The 10,564-nt window shown below is 47.3% G+C and overlaps 1 protein-coding gene and 1 long non-coding RNA gene across 5 annotated transcripts; one reads left to right on the top strand and one right to left on the bottom strand.

Moving 5' to 3' along the window:
* The first annotated feature begins 135 nt into the window (after positions 1–135).
* Positions 136–7,169, top strand: LOC118211274 (multiple epidermal growth factor-like domains protein 8). 4 transcript variants are annotated; one of them, XM_035388375.1, is made up of 11 exons: positions 136–957; positions 2,049–2,233; positions 2,749–2,912; positions 3,477–3,686; positions 4,124–4,304; positions 4,611–4,699; positions 4,879–5,092; positions 5,206–5,386; positions 5,566–5,712; positions 6,257–6,367; positions 7,030–7,169. In XM_035388375.1, exons 2-10 carry the CDS (start codon positions 2,062–2,064, stop codon positions 6,300–6,302), a joined length of 1,404 nt encoding a protein of 467 aa, XP_035244266.1. In that variant the 5' UTR covers positions 136–957; positions 2,049–2,061; the 3' UTR covers positions 6,303–6,367; positions 7,030–7,169. The 4 variants fall into 4 exon arrangements, with proteins under 4 accessions (XP_035244266.1, XP_035244260.1, XP_035244251.1 ...); XM_035388369.1 differs by having other exon boundaries at positions 137–957; positions 1,978–2,233; XM_035388360.1 differs by having other exon boundaries at positions 137–957; positions 2,053–2,233.
* Positions 7,170–8,715: 1,546 nt separating this feature from the next.
* LOC118211295 lies at positions 8,716–9,883 on the bottom strand. Its single transcript, XR_004761987.1, has 2 exons — positions 9,740–9,883; positions 8,716–8,784 (listed from the first exon to the last, which is right to left on the bottom strand). It is a non-coding gene; the product is annotated as an uncharacterized LOC118211295 (long non-coding RNA).
* Between the last annotated feature and the right edge of the window lie 681 nt (positions 9,884–10,564).

Here is a 10,564-nt window from a genome sequence, read left to right on the forward strand (position 1 = left end):
TCAGTTAATGTGGCAATAACCGATTTATGCATTAAAAACAACAACAAAACGGCAATAAGGTTTTGGTATATGGTGTGGGAGGCGGGGCTTAATACTTTTGCCAATCAAAGTCAAAATATTCATTAATGAAGGATGCCACGTGGGGATTCCGTTGGACTGCTGCTTTCTTCTGGACTTTCTGTCTGGTCGTTATCACACGCAGTTCATGAGCAAATGTGTTCGTACCACAGAACTGTTGGATCGCACACGTTTCGTGATTGAGACCCAATGAGTCCTCTTGGGGACAATGGCCTGATCTGATCCCCACTCCAGCACAGTAGGTGGCACCTTACTTACACAATAGCTGCCATGAATCCCACCGAAGAAGAATACGATATACATAGTTGGATTTCTTACTGCTGTACTGGTGGGCTTAGATAGGAGGCAATGTCGTTTTTGCCGTGTTCTGAGGTTTACCTGTTCACGCCTCCGCTTTGTGTTGGTAACCAGCAACAAGGGTAACACAACAAGGACCGTAAATTTGGACCTAGCTAGCTCCGTAATGTTGATGGATAGTCATACCCTCAAATGGAAGAACAGCTGGTCTGGAAACATTAAAGATTAGAAAACATACCAAGATTACAATATAGTCGTGATACCAGTTGACATGCACACGCCATGCCATGTATTCGACCCGAGTTTCAAATTAATATCATGCAATTATCAATTTAATTGACTTTATATGGAACTATCTAGGTGGCAGCTAACGCTAGCCAGCTAGCTAATTCGTCAACAAGATCGTGCAGGCCGCGGAAACTCCTCGAGCTGGAGTACAAATTAACGGTTCAGTATATCGCGGATACAGGCTCTGGGGTCCACTGAAGCTTTGTAAAACGGTCTGGATTGTTCATGTCTGGAAAGCGGGATTGATATGCCACTGCTTGGTTAAAGACGTGGGCTATGAAGACACGGAAAATAGTGAGTATCACAGCATAATTAAATATTAGCTATTTGATGTATCTGGTCTGTATGCTAGCGTTAAGTATAGACCTATGTAAACGTTTGACTACCTATTTATTTTCAATGACTTTATGGAGCTAGACTAGCTATGTTGTCCGACCTAAGGTTTTCAGAGGATAACGTTAGGGTCAGACGTGATTTACTTCTTGTTAAATTTGTGGTTAATTTAATCGAAGGGAGCATGGGTTACGTGGGTGGCAACGGTTATCTTGTACTTTTAAATGTAGTCTAACGGGAACAGCCAGCTAAGCTAACGGTTACTCGACCAGGATTTGCAATTCAACAATCCTATTCAGCAGCATCAACTTTACGTTATCCAACGTTAGGTCGCTTGCTAAGTCTACATTGATTCTAAATTCTACAGCGATGTCAACATTTTTTTGCTGACGATTACCAGTCTCCTATTATTTAATAACCTGCGAAAGACTCGTAAAAATATTGGATCAGTTGGCCGGCTGGCTACCTACCGAGGTTTGATAACGTTCACTGCTCAGATGTAGCTGAATAAATGGCCTTGGCTTTATGCTTTAAAAAAAAAAAAAAAAAAAAACTTATTGTTGAAGAACCATGCGTATAGCCAACTAATCATATCCGAAATTGGCTATGTAGCTAATCACATTGAATAATTATAGGATTAATAACATTAGCTTAGTAACATGAGATGTGTAATTTACGTGTATCTGTAAGATTTACTAACTGTCTTAACGTCAGTGTTTATCTAATGTATCTGAATTCACTATCTACATTTATAAGATTGTCCAGCTAACTGCATCGATATATTTCGGGAAATTGACATCATCATTGTCTCGTGATTATTGCTTTTTAAATATCTGAATGAAAAACTATAGCCAACGACCACCACTAATTTTCGTTGCATTGTTTCACATGATAATCAAAGTGAAAATAGTTCTCCTTCGTCTCATCTGGAATGTATTTGGTTCATAATTTGTTGAAATTTGTCGTATTTTCAATTCTCAGAAAGGTTCCAAGCTCGTGAGACGGAGACAGAGTGTGTGACTCCTTCACATCTCTCTCTCCCTCCTTCTCTGGCAGAGGAAAGAGATGGCGTCCTTCCTACCTGCCCTACTGATGCCACTGTTGTTAGCCTGGGTGCCTCAGAGCTGGGCAGGGGACTGTAAAGGCCACAGGCAGGTCCTGAGGGGGCCCCCTGGACATGTCACCGACGGAATGGGCAACTACTCTGTGAATGGGAATTGCGAGTGGCTTATCAAGGGTGAGACATTTCAGAACGCGGGACGAGGTTTTGTTCGAAGGTGAAAGGTTGGGTGGACTGTAGTCTCTCTCCAGTAGGCCATCACAGAGGTATACCAATGTTGCATTCTAATCTATGTCTACATGAGATGGTTATAGCTGTAGATTTAGTACGAGAAGCCAAGAACGGAAAGGTGCTGAACTGGACAATGTTGGAGGATATGTCTAGCTGAAGTGCTTTTTCTCAGCCTAGTGACTTGCCAGTGTCCAGAATCAAATTTTTACCTTTCGTTGTGGGGCAATAAGGTGACTCATAATTGACCATAACATCACCCAGGAATGGATGGATGCAGCTGAGTGGCTGTAAGTGGCTGCAGGCTATGTGTTTTTTAGGGCACCTGAAAAAGTTAGTTGGCACCCTGCCAAAAAGAGGGTGTTTGGGAGGGACAGGATTCTAGATATGATGGTGTTTCAAATAAAGGTTAGCCTCTTTTAGTGTTTTAACCTAATATCATTCTCTCTTCCTTTCTTTCTCAGCCCCAAGCAGTAGTTACAGTATTGTCCTGAACTTCACCTTCATGGAGACAGAGTGCACATATGATTACCTGTTTGTGTATGATGGAGACTCCTACGACAGCCCCTTGCTGGCCAGTCTGACTGGTACCACACTGCCACAGCCCATAGAGGCCAAGTCTGGCAAGGTAAATGCCAACACTGCAAACATTCACAGTCTGTAAGACTCAGCAGAAGCCAGGCCAGGGAAGATAATTACAAAATACTGCGCGCCCAAAAATAATTCACTGAACTGTCTGATTGCATCTCACCTTTCAGACGTCGGTACTGGCGTGGGCCTGTGTTGGTGCCAAAAATATCAAATTGAGAGACTGACCAACAGGATGTACTGGCTAGTGTTTTAGTGGGTTGGGGTCTAGTGGGGGTCTTGAATCTTTAAACGGCAAATGACCATTAAGTGATTAGTACTCTTTTATTTTAATATAATCAGTGCCAACGTCTTCCAAGATAACTCACTCTTGTAAAGTTTTCACTAGGCACCGGTACTATGTATAGTGCAGTCTTGACCTAGAAGATGTAGTTTGTGGTGCGGTTTGTCAGTAGGTAAATTACAGACCCCTACAAATATAATTTTGTGCTAGCATTCCCTTTCTCATCTTCAGCAGTATAGAGTAGTAGAAAATGAAGTTTAGTGAATCTAGCATAAGGCCCTGCTCCCTGCCTCCCAAACGTAATCCCTGTCTCATCCCAAGATGCTGCTGCACCTCTTCAGCGATGCCAACTACAACCTTCTGGGCTTCAATGCCACCTACTCCTTCTCGGTGTGCCCCGGGGCCTGTGGGGGTCACGGCCGGTGCGACCATGCCTTGGCCCGCTGCCTGTGTCACCCAGGCTGGGGCGGCCCTGGCTGCGCCACCCCCCTGTGCTCCCAGGCTTGCGTCCTGCATGGGGTCTGTGACACGGTGAGAAATCCGGTGCTCGTGTGGCTCGGGCGGCGATAGAAGCCGTTCAGAGCCTCGAGGGTTTGGCCTTTGTGCGCCATGTTCCCAGAGTGCCTGGTTTTTTTTGCGGTTGAATTCAGCCCCCGCTTGGATGCTCGATTAACCGAGTAGCTATAGTTGTCATTCATTTAGTTTCCCTTGTGGTTCAGTTTTGGCATAATGCCCACGGACACGTGGTCGGTTTACTCCAAAAGTCGAAAAGGGCTGGCTGTGCATGCTTATTTTACCATGTCAATCATCGGGCCCTTTTAAAAAATTTTATTCGAAAAGGAAACAAATCAAACTGGAGAATAATGATATTGGAAGCGGTGTAATTTCAGCAGAATCCAATAAGGCCTGTTCAGCTAGTTTACTGTGAAGCGTCATTCACCCTGCTGATGCTGTTGCTGTGTCTTCAGACTGGGGAACGTTGTCTCTGCACCTCTGGCTTTGTGGGGCAGAGCTGCCAGCTGGGTCTCCGTGACGACAGTGGGGCGGGGCAGTGGTGGGAGGTGAGTGGGGGCGATGACCAGATGGCCCCTCGTACCGCTGCCGCGGGAGTGTACGTGCCGTCCACTGGCGCCATGTACATCTTTGGAGGTGAGGCTGGTTTCCTCATATGATCTCACCAGGCTAGTTTGTTTGGACATGTGTTCACTGTTGTGACAGGGTGTAATGCGCCAATGACTCCAGCTGATTTTGTGCATGTGTGTGAGCATGCTCGACTGACCGAGTTGATGTTACTTCTGGTAAAGGACCATTTAATGGGGTAGTAGCTTCATCCTAGCTTCATCCTTTGTCTTCATTGTTCTGACACGTTTTTAGGAAAAACCAGGATGCTCTGACTGAGTGTAAATCACAGATCTTTACCAATAATCTACTGGTGCACACGTTTTTGTGCCTCAGGATTTGATCTGAATAAAGCTCTCGGGGACCTGGTGAAATACAACTTCACAAACAACAAGTGGGAGAGAAGGTCGCATGCATACTGTCCAGTGAGTACTCTCAGTGCTTTTTTTGGGCATCACATCCATCTGTACCCCCCGGCGGTTTCTTTACATTACCATGCTGCTGCCTGGGCTTGAATGAGACCACCCCTCTCTGTTCTCTCTCTCTCTCTCTCCCTCTCTCCCTCTCCCCCTCCCCCTCCCCCCCCGACCCCACCCTCCCTCAGGCGGCTCGTCACTCTCACACAGCTGTGGAATGGCAGGGGAACATGGTCATCTTTGGGGGAGAGCTCACCAACGGTTCCCTGGCCAGCGACGTCTGGATGTATCGCCCCCTGGAGGACGACTGGCAGCAGCTCGGCCAGTGGGACTCGCCGGGAGCTCCAAAACTGGCCAATCACGCAGCGGCCGTTGTGGATAACTACCTATATGTCTTTGGGGGTGTGTGGCACGTTTGGCATTCAGGCTTTCCAGAAAATATTGTATAAAAATTCCTAAATATTAAATGGGTGAAGAGAGTGATCAGCCCCTGTCCCCGTGCCCATCTCCTGCAGGACGGACAGAAGAGGACATGTTCTCCTCGTCGCTGAGTCGCTTCAACTTGAGCGGTCGCGTGTGGGAGACGGTCCGGCCCTCGGGGGGGAAGCCGCCCGCTACGGCGGGACACTCCATGGTCTTTCACGCCCCGTCCCGAATGCTGCTGGTCTACGGGGGGCACCGCCCCACCACCGCCAGGTGAGGCTTGGAGGGGCTGTTTTCTGTAAGAAGCGACGTGCAGATGTAGTGGATTTGATGTGCTCTCCTTTTTCATGGAGAAACGCTCCTGGGTGAGCGGTGGTGGTGTTGCAGTGTGCAGGACCGGCCTTCTGTGCCCGTCACAGCAGACCCTTTGGTGACCGGCTGCCTCTTCCCAGGTTCAAGCGTGCGCGTGAACGCCACCGACGCGTTCCACGTGGACCGCCGCTTCTGGACCTCCTTCCGGTCCCGGTTCCCGACCAGCGGGCCCAGAGAACGGGCCTTCCACTCGGCCACCATCATCGGGAACTACATGGTGGTGTACGGTGAGTATGGCCTGGGGGTGCTTGTGGCCTGTGTCACAGTCCTGGCGGTGTGTCTAATGGTCCTGAGGGTGTGTCTAATGGTGTCCTGGGGGTGTATCTAATGGTCCTGAGGGTGTGTCTAATGGTGTCCTGGGGGTGTATCTAATGGTCCTGGGGGTGTGTCTAATGGTCCTGAGGGTGTGTCTAATGGTGTCCTGGGGGTGTATCTAATGGTCCTGGGGGTGTGTCTCATAGTCCTGGGGGCATGTCTCACAGTCCTGGGGGCATATCTTATAGCTCTAGGGGCATGTCTTGCAGTTCTAGGGGTGTGCCTCACAACCCTGGAAGTATGTGTCACGGAAGTGTGAGGGCGTGTATATGTGTATAGTGGGTGGAGCTGTGCTGAGATGTTGTTAGTAGGAACTGCAGATAACATGGCCGGGCTGAGCTGTATTGCGTTTCTGCTCACACTAAAGTAGCCCGTCTGCCTTTTTGTTCTTCTTTTCCCTTCTCTTCTTCGTTGTCCTTTCACCTCCCTACACATCTCTCCACATCTCGCTGACAGGTGGGAATGTTCACATCCACTACCAGGAGGAGAAGTGTTACGATGAGGAGATCTTCTTCTATCACCTGGGCTGTCACCAGTGGGTCTCTGCAGGGGAGAGTCTTTTACACAGTGAGTTACAGCACCGGGCCCCTGTACATCAGAACAGGAGAATAAACCCTTTGACCAGTACTTTTTTAAAATTACTTTTTAAAATGTTATTTCAGAATTCAAAAGCCAGCGTCCTAGAACTCCATCGTGTTTGATTACCAGTAGTGATTGTTACATCTAGCATTACAACAGTTCAGAACATTCTAATCACATATTTGTGATAATGCACCTTCAAGGGTTCAACAGTGCCGCCTTTTCACAAACCTTAATATGCCATTACTGGTTGTGAGTCCACTTGTGGGCAGGACTGATGATTAATGGTTAACAATAAGAAAATGCTTATTGGAGCGGTTTGCTGCAGTGCCGGTGCTGCCTGAATGCCACTGAATGGGCTGAACTTTGTGATGCTGTTGATCAGTGGTTCCCAGCCCTGGTCCTGGAAATCCACCGTCCTTTAGGTTTTCTCTCCAACCCCGCTCCAAAGCACACCTCATTCGACGGCTAGAAGTCTCGCTGAGCTGCTAGATAGTAGAATCAGGTCTTCCTAATTAGGGGTGAATAAAGAAAAGCTCCCGGACTGTAGATCTCCAAGAACCGGGCTGAGAATGACTGCTGTAGATCACGGCCGATGTGGTCAGTGCTGTGTGGTCAGTGCTGTGCAGCTGCCTTTTCCTCCATCTTAGGAGGCGAAACCGTGAGAGGACGCTATTCCCACGTTGCCGCTGCGATGGAGGGGCGCGTGCTGCTTGTTGCCGGGGGTTACAGTGGCGTTGCCCGTGGAGACCTGGTTGCTTACAAGGTTCCGCTGTTTGTCAGCAGCGACCCTGGGGACAGGGTGAGTGAGTAGTTGGGCTGAGGGGTGGAGGAGGGGAGGGAAGAGAAAGGAATAGGAAGTAATGGTGAGACGTGTGGTGTGGTGTATAGGGTAGCCCTGTACATGTGTGTCGTACTGTGTTACAGGATGCGGGATGCAGGGTAATGTGTGTAACAGTAGCACTGTGTTACAGGATGCAGGGTAATGTGTGTAACAGTAGCACTGTGTTACAGGATGCAGGGTAATGTGTGTAACAGTAGCACTGTGTCACAGGATGCAGGGTAATGTGTGTAACAGTAGCACTGTGTTACAGGATGCAGGGTAATGTGTGTAACAGTAGCACTGTGTTACAGGATGCAGGGTAATGTGTGTAACAGTAGCACTGTGTTACAGGATGCAGGGTAATGTGTGTAACAGTAGCACTGTGTTACAGGATGCAGGGTAATGTGTGTAACAGTAGCACTGTGTCACAGGATGCAGGGTAATGTGTGTAACAGTAGCACTGTGTTACAGGATGCAGGGTAATGTGTGTAACAGTAGCACTGTGTCACAGGATGCAGGGTAATGTGTGTAACAGTAGCACTGTGTTACAGGATGCAGGGTAATGTGTGTAACAGTAGCACTGTGTTACAGGATGCAGGGTAATGTGTGTAACAGTAGCACTGTGTTACAGGATGCAGGGTGATGTGTGTAACAGTAGCACTGTGTTACAGGATGCAGGGTAATGTGTGTAACAGTAGCACTGTGTTACAGGATGCAGGGTAATGTGTGTAACAGTAGCACTGTGTTACAGGATGCAGGGTAATGTGTGTAACAGTAGCACTGTGTTACAGGATGCAGGGTAATGTGTGTAACAGTAGCACTGTGTCACAGGATGCAGGGTAATGTGTGTAACAGTAGCACTGTGTTACAGGATGCAGGGTAATGTGTGTAACAGTAGCACTGTGTTACAGGATGCAGGGTAATGTGTGTAACAGTAGCACTGTGTTACAGGATGCAGTGTGTGCAGAGGCTCCAGATGAGAGCTGGTGTCTGAAGAACCCGGAGTGCAGCTGGTGTGAGGGGCGGTGCCGGGAATACCAGCCGGCCAATCCCGTAAGACATCCCGCTCCGCGGTTAGCCTAGCGCTCGTCGCGCACAAGGCGCTCGTCTGTGCTCTGACCGCAGTTCCCGCTTTCTCCGCAGTGCGGCAGCACCGGGTGTCTGGGCCTGGCCAGGTTCCTGTCGGACTGCCAGTCCTGTCTGGTGTTCAGCGGGGCGCCCCGCTCGCTCCCCCGAGCCCCCGGAGATTTCGGCTGGTGCGTGCAGAACGAGTCCTGCCTGCCCGTGTCAGGTGAGAGCGAGCGAGCGAGGGAGCGGGCGGGTTGTTGAGGTGTTGCTGTTTTGTGTGAAGGTGTGTGGGGATGGAAAGCGGAGAGGCCCGTATGAATTAAACATTCAATTCACGTCTACATTTATGTTGAAAATACACTTTCATTCACACATCTGAATTGTATTCATTCAAAATGAAGAAAACCAGCAACTTTACCTGGATATACTCCGATGTTGCCTTATATTTGTGACTAATTATTTTAAAGAATTGCATTTTCTCTTCCAAGACACGCAATTTAATGTCCAGTTCCTCCTGAAATTAAAACAAAAAGAATCAAGTTATATATAGATACATTTTTCAGGTTGTCAACATTTTTCAAATATTCTCAACATATGTTAGACATGGCTGACAAACCCAGTTCCTGGTGATCGGCCATCTTGTAGGTTTTCATTTTAACCCCAATTTGACCTGATTCTACTAAATATCAGCTCAATGAGATCTCTAGCTGTTGAATGAGGTGTGCTGGCAACACTATAATCGTAAAAGTTATCTTACAAAGCATCTTTCATTCATGATGTGTTTCCCAACTGCTTCTTAACTGAAGTTGATCTTAGAAATGATCATAGATTTACCAGTGCATCTGACCACTCATAGAAAGCCTCTGGGTTGCTATAATAAACTTCATGCTGTTTTTGCGGATATATATTTACAGAATTCCATTTAAAGAGAAAAAGAGAGGGTTGGTACAAATGGAGGTCATGGAGGGGAGCTTCAGATTTAGAGATTAGGGACACCAGATGGTGCTGAAAACCCTCTACACGTAGCGTCTGCTGGTTTTATCGTAGGTACTTTAATTTTGAAATTTTCAGGCCCACGCTAAACTCCTGACTCGCTTGCTTCAAACTGCACACAGACAAGCTTCCTTTTCCCGTAACGAGCTACATGCTTTATGTTAAGTTGGGTTTCCGTTTATTAAATCTAACATCTGTCCACTCTACAGCACATACTCCACTGCACCTATCTAACATTGATGGTTTTTATATAAAACAGATTTACTTGAAAACAGTTTACATCTCAACTATCCAGCTGGTTCAATAAAGCTGCATACTGCTTCCGTATGCGTCACTAGCTAGTTGCACCCTGTTATAGAAAAAAAGGACGACTAAACTTTTGGGAAACACGTTTAAATGCAAAACTGGCTAGTCACTGTTTACAAAAACAAGCACACACCATACGTTTCTTATTTTATTTTGTTTTGTTTTCTGACCTTGCAGTAAGGTGCGCTCTGTTCCAGAGTACTCAGTTCGTGGCCTCTATGCAGCGTTACACAGTCGACGCAGACGGTCTCCTCGTCCTTCACGCAGTACAGCACCAGCTCTTTGTGGTGTAACCCACACCGTTTCTCAGCCACGAGCGGAACCCAAAGGCCCTTTTCTTTCTGATAGGACTCGCATGTGTTCTTCAGCGCACGGTTGGGAATCGGCTGCTCGCCTTCGCACCTCTTCCTGCACACGGGACATTCCCGTATCCCTTTCTGCTCCCAGCTACGCTCCAGACAACCATGGCAGAAACTGTGGCTACAGGACAAAAGAACTGGTTCTCGGAAGAGGTCCCTACACACTGGACAGGTTAGGTCTGCCTCCAAGAGAGAGGGTCTTTCTGATGCGTTGTCAAACTTGAATTCGGCCATTGCTTCTTCGTCGAATAAACGACTCCCACAGTTTTGTGGCGACTCCTTTACTTTCACTTTCACAGGAAGCTCGCTGTGCTGTGTTACAAGAAACGAGTTGTCGCGTGATTGTTTCTCGAAACCCCCCAAGAGTATCCATCTGCGGACTGCAATACTACGAACTATGGGTGGAGGAAGATGCCACTTCTTGTATTTCTTCAACCAACAAAATTATGTGTACTAAAAAAAAAAGCCGACCAATCGATCGGCCCCAATTAATGATGAACTAACTGTATAGGCAATCATTGCTTAGTGGTTTTTTTTAAATTAATTTTGAACTCAAGATCATTGAATCTTTTCCCTTTCATTTTAGTAGCAAGAAGCAGACCAAATAAGCAGGACACTGTCTTGTTGCTCAAAGTG

This window comes from Anguilla anguilla, chromosome 1, assembly GCF_013347855.1.
Source record: "Anguilla anguilla isolate fAngAng1 chromosome 1, fAngAng1.pri, whole genome shotgun sequence".
NCBI lineage: Eukaryota > Metazoa > Chordata > Actinopteri > Anguilliformes > Anguillidae > Anguilla > Anguilla anguilla.

Bases quoted from the DNA above. Each gene is read 5' to 3' on its own strand.
- LOC118211274 (XM_035388360.1), top strand. The intron at 2,913-3,476 runs GTAAATGCCAAC...TCTCATCCCAAG, and splicing joins TAGAGGCCAAGTCTGGCAAG to ATGCTGCTGCACCTCTTCAG. The intron at 5,387-5,565 runs GTGAGGCTTGGA...GCCTCTTCCCAG, and splicing joins CACCGCCCCACCACCGCCAG to GTTCAAGCGTGCGCGTGAAC.